The sequence below is a fragment of the Apus apus genome, chromosome 2 (genome assembly GCF_020740795.1).
Source record: "Apus apus isolate bApuApu2 chromosome 2, bApuApu2.pri.cur, whole genome shotgun sequence".
Taxonomy (NCBI): Eukaryota; Metazoa; Chordata; class Aves; order Apodiformes; family Apodidae; genus Apus; species Apus apus.
In genome coordinates, this window is record NC_067283.1 from 59,610,720 (window position 1) to 59,627,323 (window position 16,604).

At 39.1% G+C, this 16,604-nt stretch overlaps 1 protein-coding gene across 3 annotated transcripts in view; it reads left to right on the plus strand.

Annotated features, from left to right (window-relative positions):
• The window catches only part of RECK (reversion inducing cysteine rich protein with kazal motifs), a 71,653-nt gene extending 63,163 nt beyond the window's left edge, over positions 1–8,490 (plus strand). For all 3 annotated transcript variants that reach the window (XM_051612821.1, XM_051612819.1, XM_051612820.1), the window contains 3 exons: positions 567–640; positions 4,872–5,027; positions 7,236–8,490. In XM_051612821.1, coding sequence (XP_051468781.1) covers positions 567–640; positions 4,872–5,027; positions 7,236–7,451 — 446 coding nt within the window. In that variant the 3' untranslated portion in view covers positions 7,452–8,490. The remainder of the gene's footprint in view (positions 1–566; positions 641–4,871; positions 5,028–7,235) is intronic.
• Positions 8,491–16,604: the final 8,114 nt, after the last annotated feature.

Below are 16,604 nucleotides of genomic sequence, written 5' to 3' on the forward strand. Positions count from 1 at the left end.
AAGTTTTATGCATTTTTCTCATTCCCTGGTTTGAAAGAGGGTCTTCGTGCTTTGGTATTATGTTTAATGTAGTAGAAGTCACTCTGTGAATGTGAATTACATATAATAATTTGGGGGGTTTTAATTAAATATGCAGTCAGGGGTAGAAAGTTGAAGTATTAGCTCTTTGGTTTCTGAGGTGGTGAGGAAAAACAGAGAAATACGACACAGTTCTATATTAAACACAAATCTGTCAGGCAAGTCCTTTTTCCACCCTTACTATATAAAGATTCTAACATGGCTTAATGGCATAAATGACTGTTTGCAGTGTGCATAATTGCTTCTTTCATGTCCTAGGTATTTCAGCTCTTGAAATTCAGTTTCTGTAGTTGCGTATGCATGCATCCATACAAAACCTTGGCTTGTAGTAAACAAAGTGCCTGTGCTTACAACAATGTATCATCTTGAAACAAATGAAGATGCATCTTTTGCTTCATCTTGATAGTAGTAAATGCTTTTGACCTCCGCTTAGTTAAATGTTAAATGATTATTTGCTTTTATTTTGAGACTTTTTTTTATTCATATAGGAGCCTGCTGTCCGCTATGTGCTGGAATGCTGAGAATCTTATATGACAAAGAAAAGCTGGATACTTTTGCAAGGGTAAACAGTTTTAAGTGCCTTATTTTAAATGGTACATGGAAAAGTAAAGTTACTGTATACTCTCTCCTGAAAAGTTAACACATTACAAAACCAATTATTTTTCAGTAGGTAGTGTGTGATTTGGTTTTTCTTCTTTTCTGTCTATACTTTCCTTTACCTTAAGTATAGAAATTGAATTACAATGCAAAGCAAAACAAAATTAGAGTAGGCACAAACAAGCACATTCAGGTTTGCAGTTTAAATTACTTGTAATAGTGAAAACAAATGATAAGGGAACCGAATCTATCTCATGGTAGTAATACAGTGTTTATTTGTTATTTATGGCCTTTTTGTTAAGATTATTCTTCTAACTCACTATTTCCTATCATAAGTAACTCTGTTCTGACATTGTCTTATGTTTAAATTGGATTGGTTTACGCTCTTTGGGTTATCTAGATAGCTGTCATTGATTTTGTTGCTCATCAGCAAAAATGATGGATTTTAATTTAACATCTTCATAAGTTTGATACCAGCATCCTTCATTGCTGCTCTTTGAAAACCTCCAGGGTAGTATAGATCTTCTGATGTTGATTGTCTATTGCTGAACCCAACATACTAGGCCCAGAGTCCCTATGTGATGTATAAAAGAATTGCACTTTATTTACCCCGGCTTTTATGCTTTGGTATATGGAACAGATCAGAACACTTGATTTTTGGCACATCACCACAAAAGAGAGTAATATGATGGTCATGCCAGGTGAAGCAAAACAATTCATGTTTGCATCTGCACATGATTTTTTTTTAATATATCAAGAAGAAAGATAATTTTGCCAAAACAGTATAAAACTGACATTAACCTGTTTCTATGTTTAGAAGTAGAGATAGTTGGTTATTAATGTAAAAACACAGAAAAACTATGCTTCAGCATGACCCCTGAAGATCATCTAGTCCAACCCCTTGGTTAAGCAAGGTTAACCCCAGTTAGATGAGTTTTTTAAAACCTCTAAGAGTGGAGATTCCACAAGCTGAATACTGCTGGACTCTCTCCAGCATATCAATGTGGCCTGGGGACGGGCACAGGATGTAAACAAAAGGGAACAATGACTTCTGCTGACTCTGTCCTCGCTCTTCCAGATCAGTGTCTGGTTGGCCTTCATTTCAAGGGTGTGTTGCTGACTGATGTTCTATTGAGTTTCTCTCAGAGATTTTCTGTGTACCGTGTGATTTTGCTGAGTAACAGCATCTGTTAGGTCCTGACTGCATCCTAGAATGTCTTCAGTTGTCATCTCTAATGGTATCAGAGACATGGTTACCACTGCAGCTTCTCAGTTCATACATTACAACATGTGGCTGGAAAGGGGAAATTTTAGTTTAGGAAGAAGGCTTTCTATTGAAGGAAATGTATTGGACTTACTCAGGTAGTTATTCAGGTAGTTGGTAATAATTACACTCCTCTCACTGAAGTACCCTAATATCTGGATTAGGGTACTTAGTAGTTGCTTTTTTCTTCCCCCCCCCCCTATTTTTTGTTCTCTTTGTGACCAGTCTTGCTGACTTCCTCTTCTTTTGCTCCCCTAGTACGACAATACACAGTCTTAACGTTTTCAGAACTTTTATATATATATATATATATATATATGTATGTATATATGTACATTTAAAATATGTGATCTCTCAAACATTCAAGTCAGCGTTCTCTTAGCACATACTGGAAATTACAGAAGTTTGACTGAAGCACTCTTCTCTGGACACTTCAGTCTGGGATCATCCAGTAAGCCCCTAGAGGTGATCTGTAACTGGTCACAGCCGCTTGGAGACTGCATGGTGTGACAGTACCCTGAGCACAGAGAATTAGAAGGTCTGTGCCTTTTTTAATCCAGTGTCAGTCAGAGGCCAGCTATTATCTCCTGATAATATAATAGAAAATGCCCAAGTGTGTTTTTGAGTAGGTATGATACTTGGTCATCCACATGAAATTAATAACATTGGTGTCCATCAATAACACTGATACCATCAATAAAGGATTGATTACATTAATAGGATTGGTCTGGAGCTCTTGCTTTAAACAAACTTACACATGTAGTACTAGAGATGGTAAAGTCTCAGAGAGATGGAATCACTGCTAGGACCTTTAACCAAACCAAGAAGGCAAGGAGTAGTAATGGATGTTTGCTTTAGTTCAAACAGCTAGTTCATATGAGAAAAAACTGCTTCAATTACAGAAGAGTTCTTTAATCTGACTTTTTTTTTCTTCACCCACCTCTCCCACCTTTTTTGTAAAGATGGTAGGAAACAAAAGACAGCATGTATACAAAGAAACAATAAAGATCTGCAGAAAATCTAATCTAATCTACTAGATTTCTGATCTAAGACATTTAGATCCAAGTTTACGCTATTATTCATCATGAAAGTACCTATGTGCTTCTGTTTTAAGACTGAACAAGATTTGCTGATAAAACAGCATGTCATACTGCATATTAATAGGGCTAGTAATAGGACAAGTAATTGACTCAAAGATCTGCTAAAGAAGTTTGACACCTTTTAAAATTGATTAATGTAGTCTATTTGCATCATGGTTTAGACCCAGCTGTAACAACAAGGCTTACTCACACACATTCCCCCTGCCACAGTGGGATGGGAAGGAGAAAATGCAACTAAAAGCCAGTGCGTTGAGACAAGGACAGGGAGGGTTTCACTGACCAATTATGGTCATGGGCAAAACAGACTCAACTTGGGAAAAAAATAAATATAATTTATCACCAAACAAATCAGGACAAAGAGGAAACAAAACCAGAGATTAAATATCTCACCCCAACCCTCCCTTCTTCCTAGGCCCAAATTAATTTGCTCCTGATTTCTCTACCTCCTCCCCCCAAGCAGCACAGGGGGACAGGAAACAGGGTTTATGATCAGTTCATCACTCGCCATTTTCTGCCACTCATTCATCCTCAGGGAGAAGGAGTCCTCACAGCCTTCCCCTGCTCCAATGTGGCATCCCTTCTATGGGAGAGTCCTTCACCAATCTCTCCAACATGAGTCTCTCCCACAAAGTCCAGTCCCTCATGAACAGACTGCTCCAGCATGGGCTGCCCACAGGGTCACCGCCTGCTGCAGGCACAGGCACCTCCCCAAATGTGAAGTCTTTCAGGGTCCAGGTGGATTGCAGGGCCACAGGCTGCAGGAGAACCTCTGCTCAGGCACCTCCTCCTGTCCTTCCTCACCAACCCTGATATCTCTGCTCTAGCATTGTTCTCCCTGCCCCTCTCCTCTGCTGTTAGATATGACAGCTGTTCTTTTCCCCTTCTTGAAGGTTTTCATCACAGAGGCGCATCCATTGTCACTGATGGGCTCAGCCTGGGCCAGAGACAGGTCTGGATGTTGGAGCTGTGGGACCTTCCAGCAGCTTCTCACAGGAGCCACCCCTGTGGCCATCCACTACCAAAACCCCACTGCACTAACCCAGAACAACCTGAATTTCTCAGATACTAATTGTTAAGATCATCTACCAGTGGTCTTAAAATAAATAAAACTACTGTAGGGTAAGAAGGATGGATTTCTTGCAGCTAAAGCTAGAAAACAGAATACAACAGCATGACCAGAAGTCACAAGTGACATATTTGTGCTGGTGTCTATACTATTAAACACATCCAGAAGTGACATGGAAAAAAGGTGAAAAAACTTTTAAGGTGTAGCAGTCCTTAAATAGACCAAGCACCTACAATCAAATTATTGTTTGTTAGATACATACAGCAGAACAGAGGTAAGAATTTTAAGAGAAAAATATGCTTACCTGGTATTTATATAGTGATCTTGAAATGTCTCATGTTCCCATATATACAGACATATTTCCCTTCATTTCTGGTGGCTCTTAGAAAAGGATCTGTGATGGTAAAGACTGCTAGCTGGTAGGACTGCTCTGCCTCTTGTTTCCCAGCATGGGAGTGCAAGCCACTGTAACAGATAACCACTTACATTATTTTGAAGCACACAATATGTGCACATACTCACCATCACAGTGGAGAACTATACATATCAAAACATGGTTAATTTAAGAAGGAAATATTTTTTTTCCCTTCACTTTTCTTATGGCTGGGGGCTTGGGTTTGGGGTTTTTTTTGCTAGAGATTAAAACTGAGCAGCTTAATGAACAAAAGAGATTTTCTGGCATGACATCAAGTTGTTGAAACTGAAGAGGACAAATGTAATTTTGCGTAATATTACATCATCCATGAAGTTCTTTGTTTTCTTCCAGGTAACAAATAAAAAGCCTATAACAGTACTTGACATCCTCGAAAAAATCCGCCTGCATGTCTCAGTGCCACAGTGTGATGTGTTTGGATACTTAAGCATAGAATCTGAAATTGTGATTCTCATCATTCCTGTGGATCAGAACCCCAAACCATTGCAGGTAGACTATGTTTTTATTTTGTTTACCCAGTATGAATTTACTTCTGGTTTTATATGTGTACACTTTACTATTTTCAATATAGAAGTTTTGAAACTGTGCATTTTCCTGCATACTGAACACATGAGCATTTATCTAGTAACTTCAATCTGAATAGCTAGTATTACGAATGGTAAAATAGATTTTAAGAATCCTGCATTTCTGGTAAGAGGCTTTTGAGTGTGGGTGATCAGAGAGGGAAGCTGAAGAAAAGCCAAGGATACAGTAGCATTATTTTAATTTTAGAAGTAATAAATGCAAAACCCTCAACATTCTTTGGCTAAAATAACAGAAAATATAAATTGAGGAAAATAAATAAATTACTAAATGACCTCTTACATTAATACTAATTTTATATGAAGTGCATACTTGCATATGAAATGGTACTGTTTTGTCTTTGGTGTCAGGGTTAAATGTAGATTGAAGTTTACGTGATATTAGGCTGAAGCACATCATACATATTGAGATCATATTCATACATCGTGCGTGTCCTGATGTTAAGCAGTAGTATCTGTTGATACTATTCTGACATCATCCTAGTTTTGATATTACTTTCCACTTTAGGGTAGAAAGTGCTGGGAGACCCCAAAATGTTATTATGAACTTAAAAAGTAAAGAACATTCCAATAAGCTGCCCAACCTGCTGTGTCATAGCTAGTTCATGCTAGCAACAAGAATCTTACACTCACAGTACTACACTCTAAAGGTAAACCAACAAATGCAGCTCAAAGTTCTTACAGTATTTTCTTAGGAGCAGTTCAAGGCAACACAGGCAAGGCTTTGGCTGTGTATTGCATTAATATTGTCTTGGAGCTGTTGCTTCATTTTTACTTTCTGCTTGTTAAGCTTTGCAAGACCAGTGAGAATATATTTTTCCTATTAAAAGGAACATAATTCCTTGCCATCATATAGTTGTTTATAGTCTTACCTGGCCCTGCTGACAGCACTTGATAATGAAGTGCCTTTGCAGTTTAGGTGCTCTTACTGGTTCATTCTGTTTCCTGGCATGTTGATATGTACTAGTATACAATGAAGGATTTAGCTTTGAAAAGGTAGGGGAGAGAAAACTTGCCCACAATCTCTCTCTTATCTGTTACAATACAAACAGAATTCAGGAGGTTCATTTCCTTGGTGTTTATTTTATATTAATGGTTGCTTTCCATTTCCATTTTATTTCTACAATCTAATTTTGCATGCTCAGAATTGCTTGGAATGGGCAAAAGTTATGGTATAGTGTGAGGGGAAATAACCACTGCCATAAATTTTGCAACCTGCAGTATCTAATAGGGTAGATATTTTTTAGACAGATATATTGTGTGTATTTTTCTTGGCCATGCTACTGAAGCAACTCTACTATGTCCAACTCAGCTCCAATTTATGTCTCCTTCTTTAGCAGAAAGAGCCTACAATGTTACCAGGACTTAGGAAATAAGGTCTTGAGCTTTGCCAATCTGGTCAGCTCTCATTCCATCTGCAGGAGGTGCTGTCAGACTCATGGGGGAGAGGAGGACTCTCTGAAATCAGAGAGGCCAACTGAGACCTGGGACAACCCGCCTGTCTCACTGATGAAACCCATTGCTGAATTAGAAGTTCCTCAAATTTCAAAGGTTTTGGCATCCAGATACTAAGTTTGTCAAATTAAAACTTCACCAGATGTAGCTTGCAAAGCTGTTAAAGAGACACAGTAGCAAAGGGGTTGCAGTAGAAGGTAAGGTGGAAAAAAAAGGATTTTCTATGATAAATTCCTAATTATCATCTTGTCAGTGGGGAAATGGAAACCTTTTAGTTCCAGAAAAAGAAATCTGTTTTTCCTGATTTGGAAGAAAAATCCCAATAAACAGAAAACCCTAATTTTTCCACCCTTGCAGACTTCAAGAAAGTTATCTTGGTCAATCAGGAAGTCCTCAGCTTTAGAGGTACTTACTTTAGTTATAATTTAGGGTGAGCTTTTGGGCATCCACATACAAATCACATCACACACAGTAATGTGGATGTAGCTTCCTTCCTTCACTTTTGCTACTACTCAGGGCTTCCAAGGTAGTTTTCATAGTACCAAACTCTGTGGTAAGAGCTCCAATATGTTTTCTAAGAAATACTCCCCAAAATTATCTAAATCTTATGTGCTGATTGGGATTAAGTTGGATTTTCTTTCCTTCTTTTTTTTTTTCTTAGATTGAAGCCTGCAATAAAGAAGCAGAAAAGATAGAGTCACTGATCAATTCAGACAGTCCAACATTAGCATCACATGTACCGCTGTCAGCTCTGATTGCATCTCAAGTACAAGTTTCCTTTAGCATTTCTTCTCCTTCTGTTAAAGTGGAGCCTGATCTGCACTCCCTGTTCACAAGCCTTTTATTCACCTTGTCAGGATTAATATATTGCATATAATTGCTTAGAAAATATGCCTGAGTATTGTGGTGTTTTATATTGTGAAGGACATTCAGAACTGTTGATCACTGAACCAGAAAACAGAATTTGTAGAAGATTTTATTAACTAATACTTTTCAATGAAGAACTAGAAGTATTTGAAATAATGTGAAAAGATTATTCTTTTATTCATTACTAGTCAGATGACTGTTTCAGCACAATTAGAATGTTTTTCATTGATTTTGGAAACATAAAAATACTCTGGAAGGTTCTGACTTGATGGATTTATGATTTTTGCAATAAGGGATCTTACAGGGGTTTTTTTCCAGCGGTGAACAAAATAATGTTCTGAGTTTATTGGAGAAGGTTTATTTTATGTTACTCAGATGTGTATCAGTGACAACGAAAAGCATGCACCTACTTCCAACATCATTTTTGGAAGAAACAAATTGCTGCTACTTAATTTCCTTACCAAAAATTTAAGAGTTCGTTCTCATGTAAATATGCTTTCATGTTTTATTATGAAGAAAACTAACTGGCCCTGGGCCTAATTCAGTAGACATCTTTACTTGGACAAGTGAAGATTTGCAGGACATTGGGCTCAATGCTTGTAAACTGACAATCAAGCTCTATACTAGTACCTGACTTCAATGAAGAAATATGTTCTTTTTATAGTTTTGTACATTGCAAAATCTCATCTTTGATGCAAAAATTATATTAAAAAAATCTCAATATCTATATTTAAGTGCCATTTAAAATATTGCAGTATTTGCATGTTATCTAATGAAATCTATACTTTAAATGTTTATACAAACAGTATGTTTTATTACTTACTGTATTTTATGCACCTGACCTTAGTCTATATGAAGTTTTTTATATCAGTATTATGATAGCCAACTTTTGAAATATATACAGAAAAGCTTGGTTTTGCCACAATGCTGAACTTTGAAAGAAAGCACTGAAAACTTGTTGAACATGTATGTTGTAGCATGTTTGTAGCAGTTATTTTCTGCTAAATTCTCTAAATGCAAGAGTATTAAAGCTTTTTATTTTACTAAAACTCTTCATCGTGTGTCCTTGTCTATGAGTGCAATATAGTGTGTATTTTTCTTTCTCTCTCAAATCAACACTTAAAACTAAGTGCAATTTGGTACTCACACAGTTTAATGTTTCCAAATAAAGTACATTTCAAGCGAGTTTTGGGGGTATGTTTTTTACCAAATCTGTACACAGCATGTAAACTTATGCTATGCATGTCAGACTCAATACTAGAACTGTACAACTGTAGAATAAGAACACAGATGTCTTTATGGGACCTTCTTGGGAAAGGTTACAGTCATCCTCTGCTTTAATTTGGAAGAGACTTCTCTCACTTACACCTGGAAAACTTCACAAATGTTAAGGACACAATTACTACCTTACCAGTACCTAAACATTAAGATTCAAATCTCTTCCAAAGCAAACTAAGTGACTAGACATGCATACTTGCAAGCTGAGAGTTAGTTTATTTGAAACCTCCATCAATTGCTTTGCTAAGCATATCACTCTATTTTGTTCTCTATGAGTGAAGAGCACTTTCATATTTAAGGTAGATTAGTGCAAATACTAAATTCCAGAGATAATCTCTGGAAGTGTTCTTGCCAAATATCTCCAGGAAGACTGGAGAGAGAACAAGGGGTAATGGCTTAAAATTGGAAGAGGGGAGATTTTTATTAGACATTAGGAGGAAATTATTTAGTGTGAGGGTGGTGAGATACTGGAACAGGTTGCTTAGCTCCCCAAGCTGCCCACTCCCTGACAGTGTTTAAGGCCAGGTTGGATGGGGCCTTGAACAACCTGGTCTAGTGGGAGGTGTCCCTGCCCATGCAGGGGGTTTGGCACTAGATGATCTTTAAGGTCCCTTCCAACCCTGACTACTCATGATTCTATGATTCTGTGACTCATTAACATAATCATCAAAGTCTGGATACAAAAACCTTGCTGAATATGTTGATCTGTTCTGAAATTTCTTCTGCCAATTCTTTAGAAACTTGGACACATGCATAATGAACTCATTTGCAAAGCTTATTGAACTGAAACGGTTTCAATGATCTAACCAGAAACTGCAAGAAATTCATATGGCTTCTTGAATTCCTTATTTTTCCCAAATCATTAGCAAGTATCTCTTCAACATGTAGCCTGTTACTCGCTTAGCATTTAGCTGAAGCAATCAATGCCTACTAAAATGAAAGGAAAGGCTTAAGAAAATACACACATACACATATATATGCCACACAATTCATCAAGAGCTTAAAAACATACCTTTTGTGGAACAGAATGCATAGTGACATGTGTGGTCTTCTTACAGCTACGAAGATTTTTTTGAATGAAGGACAATACCACAAAAGTTCCCTGAATTTCTATGATGAATCTGAAAAAAGTAGAATTTAAGCCCAGAGATTTTTGAATTCAAATGTGTGTCCAGCAGTTGCTAGAAATCAGTGAAGATTTTGAGTGGTTAGATTAAACACGTACAGAACCAATGAGAGTTCCTATAATCCTAAATTCCATAGCGTAAGTCCAGCATCCAAAGCTTACATGGCTTAGGTTCCTTTTGCTGGGTGAACAGAAGTACTTAGGTACTTAAGTATTTTCTTGTTTTTTTTAAGACCTTGAACGACCTCAAGAGAAATGAAGAAACTGTTTACTTATAGTTTTAAATTCAAATTAACTAGGAGAAAAGATGGAAGAAACCAGGCCTGTTGTTACTTGCAGGTTATAAAATTTTAACCTAATGGGGAGAAATTTGATACAGGTTTCAGGTGAGTTTTCCATGTAATTCTGATTTTGTTAATGATGTTCTAATTTTGCTAATTATATTCTCACCACCTGTATGGAAATCTAGGTTGGCTTAAGAAGAAATGAAGACGGCACAAGGGCACTTCAAAACAGTGTAAGACAGTTTGTTGCTTTTATACCAGAACTCAGGTGACACATTTACAAAACATTATTTTCAGCTGAAAACCAGAGTTATTGTCAATAATTGGCTCTGGAGGGATGCTTTGGTTTTGTTTCAGTTTAGTAATTTGGCTCTTCTCAACAGGCTGGCAGTGAAGCTGAGATGCCAGCAGTGCCTGTTTGTACACCCCTTAGGCATAGATAAACCACAGGGGCAAATACCAGAGCAAATAAAAGCAAGGGATTTCTGGCTTACACTTACGGCTTGAGTTTGGAGTCCAGCAGGATCTGGGATCTCTGAATTCCAGAGAAGGTAATAGTTCTCTGTGAGGCCACTGTTGAGAGGGCAGGAAATTGGCACTTAGAGCTGCAGTGGCCCTTCATAGCCCTCACAATTTTTTTCCATGCTCTAGTTTTATCCTACTTTACCCAGTGTCACAACTTGGAGATTAGTCTCTTGATTGAAAGGGAAAGTGTTATTTATACATCTTTACTGAATTTTATTACACTTTTCCAGGTCTTCCTTTCACAAAATAAAGTATATTTCAAAACTTTTCAACACCAACACTATGTCTAGGAAGCCCTGGGAACCAATATAAATACATGAGTGCCTTGTAAGATCATGGCCTAGATGTTTCCCTTTTGAAGTCTGGACTGCAAGATGACTCTCTAGTTAAATGTATCCTAAAATAACAACAAAGAAGTAGTATTGGGAAATAAGACTGATCCCCCGCAGTAGTGTCAGACTTGACAGCAACTTGCTGCATGTTCTTTGAACTGGTGCTGTTATACAATGGGACCAGCTCATTGCTGTTCCATGTGGAGTACAAATGAAGGTTGACAATTGCAGGTAACAACTTGCCCTCCTAGCAGCTGCTGCACCTACCATTTCCAAGGCATTTTGTCTTCCATGTAAATGCTTGTACATTGCTTGCTTTGTGCTCTTTCTCCTGCTCCTCTTTGGGCCACGAGCTTTTACAAAGCCCATTGCATAAGCCAAAGAGACTCTCAGATAAATATACATGTATATGTATATAAATATATTTATCTCACACTGCCTTGTATCAGGCTCTGTATCAGCCTCTTAAGGAAGAGCACATTTGGTCACTGCAGAGCCATTTATTTTAGCAAATAATCTAAATTTCAGGAGTTAATACTTTTAAAGTTTGGATTTGTAGTGCAAATGGCAATCAAAGATGCAGGATCAAACTGTTGGATTTGTTATGTAATGTATACACAGTGCTGTCTATCTGTAAGTGTGCAAAAGGGTCAAAATGCTGTCTTTGGATTGCTGCATTCTAAAACGCACCCACCGGTGGCAGTTCATTTTCCTCTGAGTCTGCAACACTCTCATCCTTCCTGGTGAGGGCCACAAGCAGCTTCCGAGTACCAAGGCAAATGTGGATGTTAGTCAGGAGCAGCTACCACCTCAGGGCAGGCAAGCTGTGGTGTGCAAGGGAGAGCTAAATTACAAGCCTTCCAGATTCGTTAGTTGTGACGCCAAAACAGCTAACACAGCCTTGATTGTAACAATGCCAGATGATGTTACTTCATTATTTTGTCTTTATTTCATGACAGTTGCCGTTTTGTAAGTCTGAGGTGATCTTCTCTTTTCCATCATCAAATGCTTTCTAGTAGCACAGCTGAACCTGAAGCTGGGTTAACCAGTTTTAGATATTCAAACCACAGAGGTTTGCAGCTGAACTGGCCAGCTGGGGTACCTATGGAAAGAAACAAGCATTTTCAGGATGAGTCATCTGATGTATTTTAAACATGTGTTGAAGGGTAAAAAAGATTGCACTGTAGGAAAGCCTGTCTGGTCAGAGAAGAGCTGCTCCCACTGACCTAAGGAACAGTGCACAGCGTATCAGTAACCAAGTTGCATTTCATTACTCTTAGAACAATTTTAAACCAGGTGTAAGCATACTCAAAAATCTGCAAGGGCCTGATTACAGTCTAGTACTACGCATCAATCATGTTCAGAGAGAGAAGGGTTTTTTTAATAAATATTTAAAAACTCAGAGGTAAACAACATGAGTGTGGCCAAGGGCCAGTGACTCAATAAGTATCTTTGAGCTTTTCACATAATTTTTACTGCATCAAGGATGTATGTAGTAAAGAAAACTGCTTGAAACACAAAATATCATGATTCTATGATTCTCTTACAGTTCTGTGGTTGGAAAACAGTCAAGTGAGTTAAAAATATTTTAGATACCTATCACATATTTCTCAAAGGTACATACTTTTCCTCATATATTAAGGCCTTTCCTGTATCATGAAATGAAAGGTCTTGCCCCAAATTCACAGTTTAGTGAAAGACTCACAGCCATAATGCAGATGTCTCTACTTGTAATGTTTAACACCAGATGTCTTGTCTAGGTTTTAGAATGTTCACTTTGAACTATTTGTGTTAAAGCTTTGGATTCATTTTTTAAGGTTTTATTTAATTCACTGCTTCAAAATGCTAATCTTTTAATACAGAAATCCATTGCTCTCCAAAACATGTATCAGCTTCATAGGTTCAAAACCACTGCTGTTATATTTTCACTAATTCAAAAGATTTTGCATAGACTGTATTACTTTGGTCATTTTTTTACAATATATCTAGTACGTGCTAAGCGTCTTTTAAGAAATACTTCTGTGGATTGTACCAGGAACTAAAAGTGGTTCATAAATTGCATGAAGCGTTTGGCTCAGATTTGTATTTGCTGAAGCCAGTATATCTAAGTTTCTGAACAGCAATATAACTTCCTTGAATTAAATACAGAAATAGCTATGTACAGTGTGGGAAACATCTGTTTTGATAGACTCAAGGGGACATCGTGCTCTTGTGGTTTTGAAAAAAACCTTCAACCCTAACATTAAAAATATAAACACTGTGGCCAGGGTTGTGTTCCGCACAGAAAGCCTGTAGGTGGCATCACAGCGTAAGTTTAATTACGCTCCAGCTGCTTGATTTGGGAGTTTTCCAATTTTTTTTTTATTTTTTTTTAAGGTAGCACTTCTCTACTGCTTCAGCTCTAATTTCTGTGCCATTTCATTCTCAAAATCAGGCACTGGCCGCTTTACATGAATTTACTTCCTCCTGCAGATGCCCAAGAGGAAGTATTCAGGACCATCCCAAGAATTTAATTCTTCAGTACATAAACTGCCATGTAGCTTTTGAATCTTTTTTGAGAGGTGAACCTCACATCAAGGATAAATATGGATGTCCTAAACTGTTGGCATAGAAGTGAGCCAAATCCATAATGACTATTTTTGTTACTAGCAATCTACAAATTTTATTTCACCAGGTATTTCAAGAGGCTAATCAGGCACAGATATAGATACACACACAGTCTAAAGGTTTCAACTGTTGTGAGAAAAGAGCATTTTTAAGATTCTGGGAAAACCCTCGTTGGTCCAGGAACTCATGTGCACAGACATGAAAATATCACAAACTACAGTAAATTCAGCATTATGGCCTTAATTCAGAAGAGGGAAAATGAGTAAATAAGGAAACCAGCTTGTAGCTGGAGATACCACCAGAGAAGACCAGGACAAGTGACAGTAAACTTTGCACAGCTTGTTCCATGATGTCACAAGCCGCTGGACCATTTGTTCACCATTCAGAACAGACATTATTACTAGTACCTTAACACCTGAGTAATAACCAGTAGATGGCAGCACAATTTTTTTTCTCTGATGTTGGGGCTCCTCACATGTGGCTTAGGGCAACTGAACCAGCAGGAAACACAAAAGCATCTGCTCTAAGAAAGTTGTGGGGTTTTTTTTAATACATGTTTTTCATAAGCTCTGTTCCCCCAGGAGCCTTGAACTACTCAAAGATCTTTATTCTTGCTGTTGTTGGCCTGGGTCATCCTGCTTCAAACTTAAACTTTTGGAATTATAGGTACAATTTCTTGAATATTTTTTATTAGAATACTTCAAATTGTTATATAAGTATTTCACCTTTTATTTCTTAGAAGAATAATATTTTTTAATACTTTTTATTAGAAAGTCTCTGGTCCAAGCTAATATGCCTTATAAAGAACAGAAATGGTATCAAAAGAGACTTGTGGCAGAAGTCTTGCTTGTAAGAAGGACCTCTGCTCTGCCAGAGACATGGTCCCCTGGCAGTCCTGGGTCCCTTCACTGCAGTGGCACCAGCCAGCTCAGCCTCATAGAATGGTTTGGGTTGAAAGGGATCTTAAAGATCTAGTTCCAACCCTCTTGCGTGGGCCAGGATACTTCCCACTAGATCAGGTTGCTCAGAGCCCTGTCCAACCTTACCTTGAACACTTTCAAGGAGGCTTCCACAACTTCCCTGGGCCTCCTAATGTCTAACCTAAATCTCCTCTCTTCCAGTTTTGACCCATTACCTGTTGTGCTCTCACTACAAGCCCTTCTAAACAGTCCCTCTCCTGTTTTCTTATAGGCCCCTTCATGCACTGGAAAGCTACTAAAAGGTCTCCCTGGAGCCTTCTCTTCTCCAAGCTGAACAACCCCAACTCTCTGTCTTCATAGGACAGGTGCTCCAATCCTCTGATCATCTTTATGGCCCTCTGGACTCGATCCAGGAGCTCCACGTACTTCTTATGTCCTCATGCCTCAGAGGGGCCCTGGAGAGGCTCCCCCATGGCACTGCCTCCTCCTGCAGCCCCCCCAGCATCCACGGACCCCAGCTCCTCTTCATACTCCTCACTTCTGCAGAGAACTGCTCCATCCTGCCTCCAGTCAAGGTCCTGTTCAGCAAAATCCAGGCCCTTTCAAATACATCCCAGAAGGAGAAAGTGAGTGCAAGATGCAGCTCCCTGCCTGCACGGACAGATGCTTTCAGAAACCCATCTACAGTAACCATACCCCAGGCATTTTTTAATGGGGAGTTCCCGCTTCCCTTCAAAACACTCCAGCTGAGGTGAAATGCACCTGCACGTCCTGAGCACAGTAAACACCCTGCCCTCTTTAGCTGGACTTTCAGACTGTCATCAGGCTAAATCTTTTTGTAGGAATAGGTGGGTAATCGTTTCCACCCAGCACAGTGCTACTCTTGCTACCAGCTCACACTAGGAAAACTCCCACAACCCAAATCTCACTGCAGGCCTTTCATCCTCGAAGTATCAATGCACTGCACCATGCTGAGGACATTTCTCTCATTATTTCCTGGCACTTGGATTCAGACATCCTCTGCAGATTCCCAGAGGTGTGTTACCAGCACCCAAAATGCAGAGAGCATGGTCTCCAGAGGCCTGGCAAGCAACAGGTGGCACCACCACTCAGCCCCATAGCAACCCTCTAAAGATGGCACAAGTGCAGTCAGCAGGAGAGGCTACTGCTTGCCCACACCAGGAGGGAGGGCTCACACCCCCACCAGAGCTCCTGCCAATATCCCTCACGCACCAAAAGCTGGGAAGCCAGGTCCCAAGCCTGGGTGGGTGGCCACCACCTTTCTACCAGGTGCAGCCACCTTACACATCTTCCCTCAGCTAGAGTGCTCCTTTTCATCCCAAAGCCAGTTTTCTGCCCAACCCCCCTCCCATTGCTTCTGACTGTCATCATGTCCCCAGAGCTGTTTTGTATGTTCCCATGCTGAATGCACAGGTGGTCACATCAAACTCTGCTAGTGCCTAGATCACCAATGGCCTTGAGTAGTAGCAGCCAAGCAGGTAAATCAATGTTGGCTAACCTTTATGTATACATTTATAAATCATGAGGTTGTATTAAGTCCCATCCCTCAAGCTCTTCTGTAGACCAATGTTGCCTGTCAGCTTTTCTTCCATTAATAAGTTTGGTTAATGGACTTGCACTTTTCACATAAGATCAGCTACCCAAGAGGCAGCTATTCATTCTGCATCACCTTCTCTAAAAAGTGACGCTGCTGGCAGAACACGTTCGTGACAGTACAGCTAGTGAGCCCAGTCCACAAGAGACAGTCTTCCACTTCTCCCAGTGGAGAATGGAAACTGCTAGAGGAGCTTCTAACCCCTTTCACTATTTTTCTGCGAAAAAAACCCCAAAAATCTACAGTGCTTCTCTGTAATCTCTCTTCTGCTCCTCACATATTAATACTACTTGGCTGTGTGTGAGTTGGTATCTTGGCATTTTTCCATCCATCCACAACTGCATTCTTCTTGTTATTCATACAACTGCTTTAACGCCAGTTATATAGAGGCCAGTTGAGAACGAGTGAGCAGCACACACTACAGCTATCAGGCCAGGAAGACTGCCACAATGCAAATCTCACTGTGTAGCCCCTTC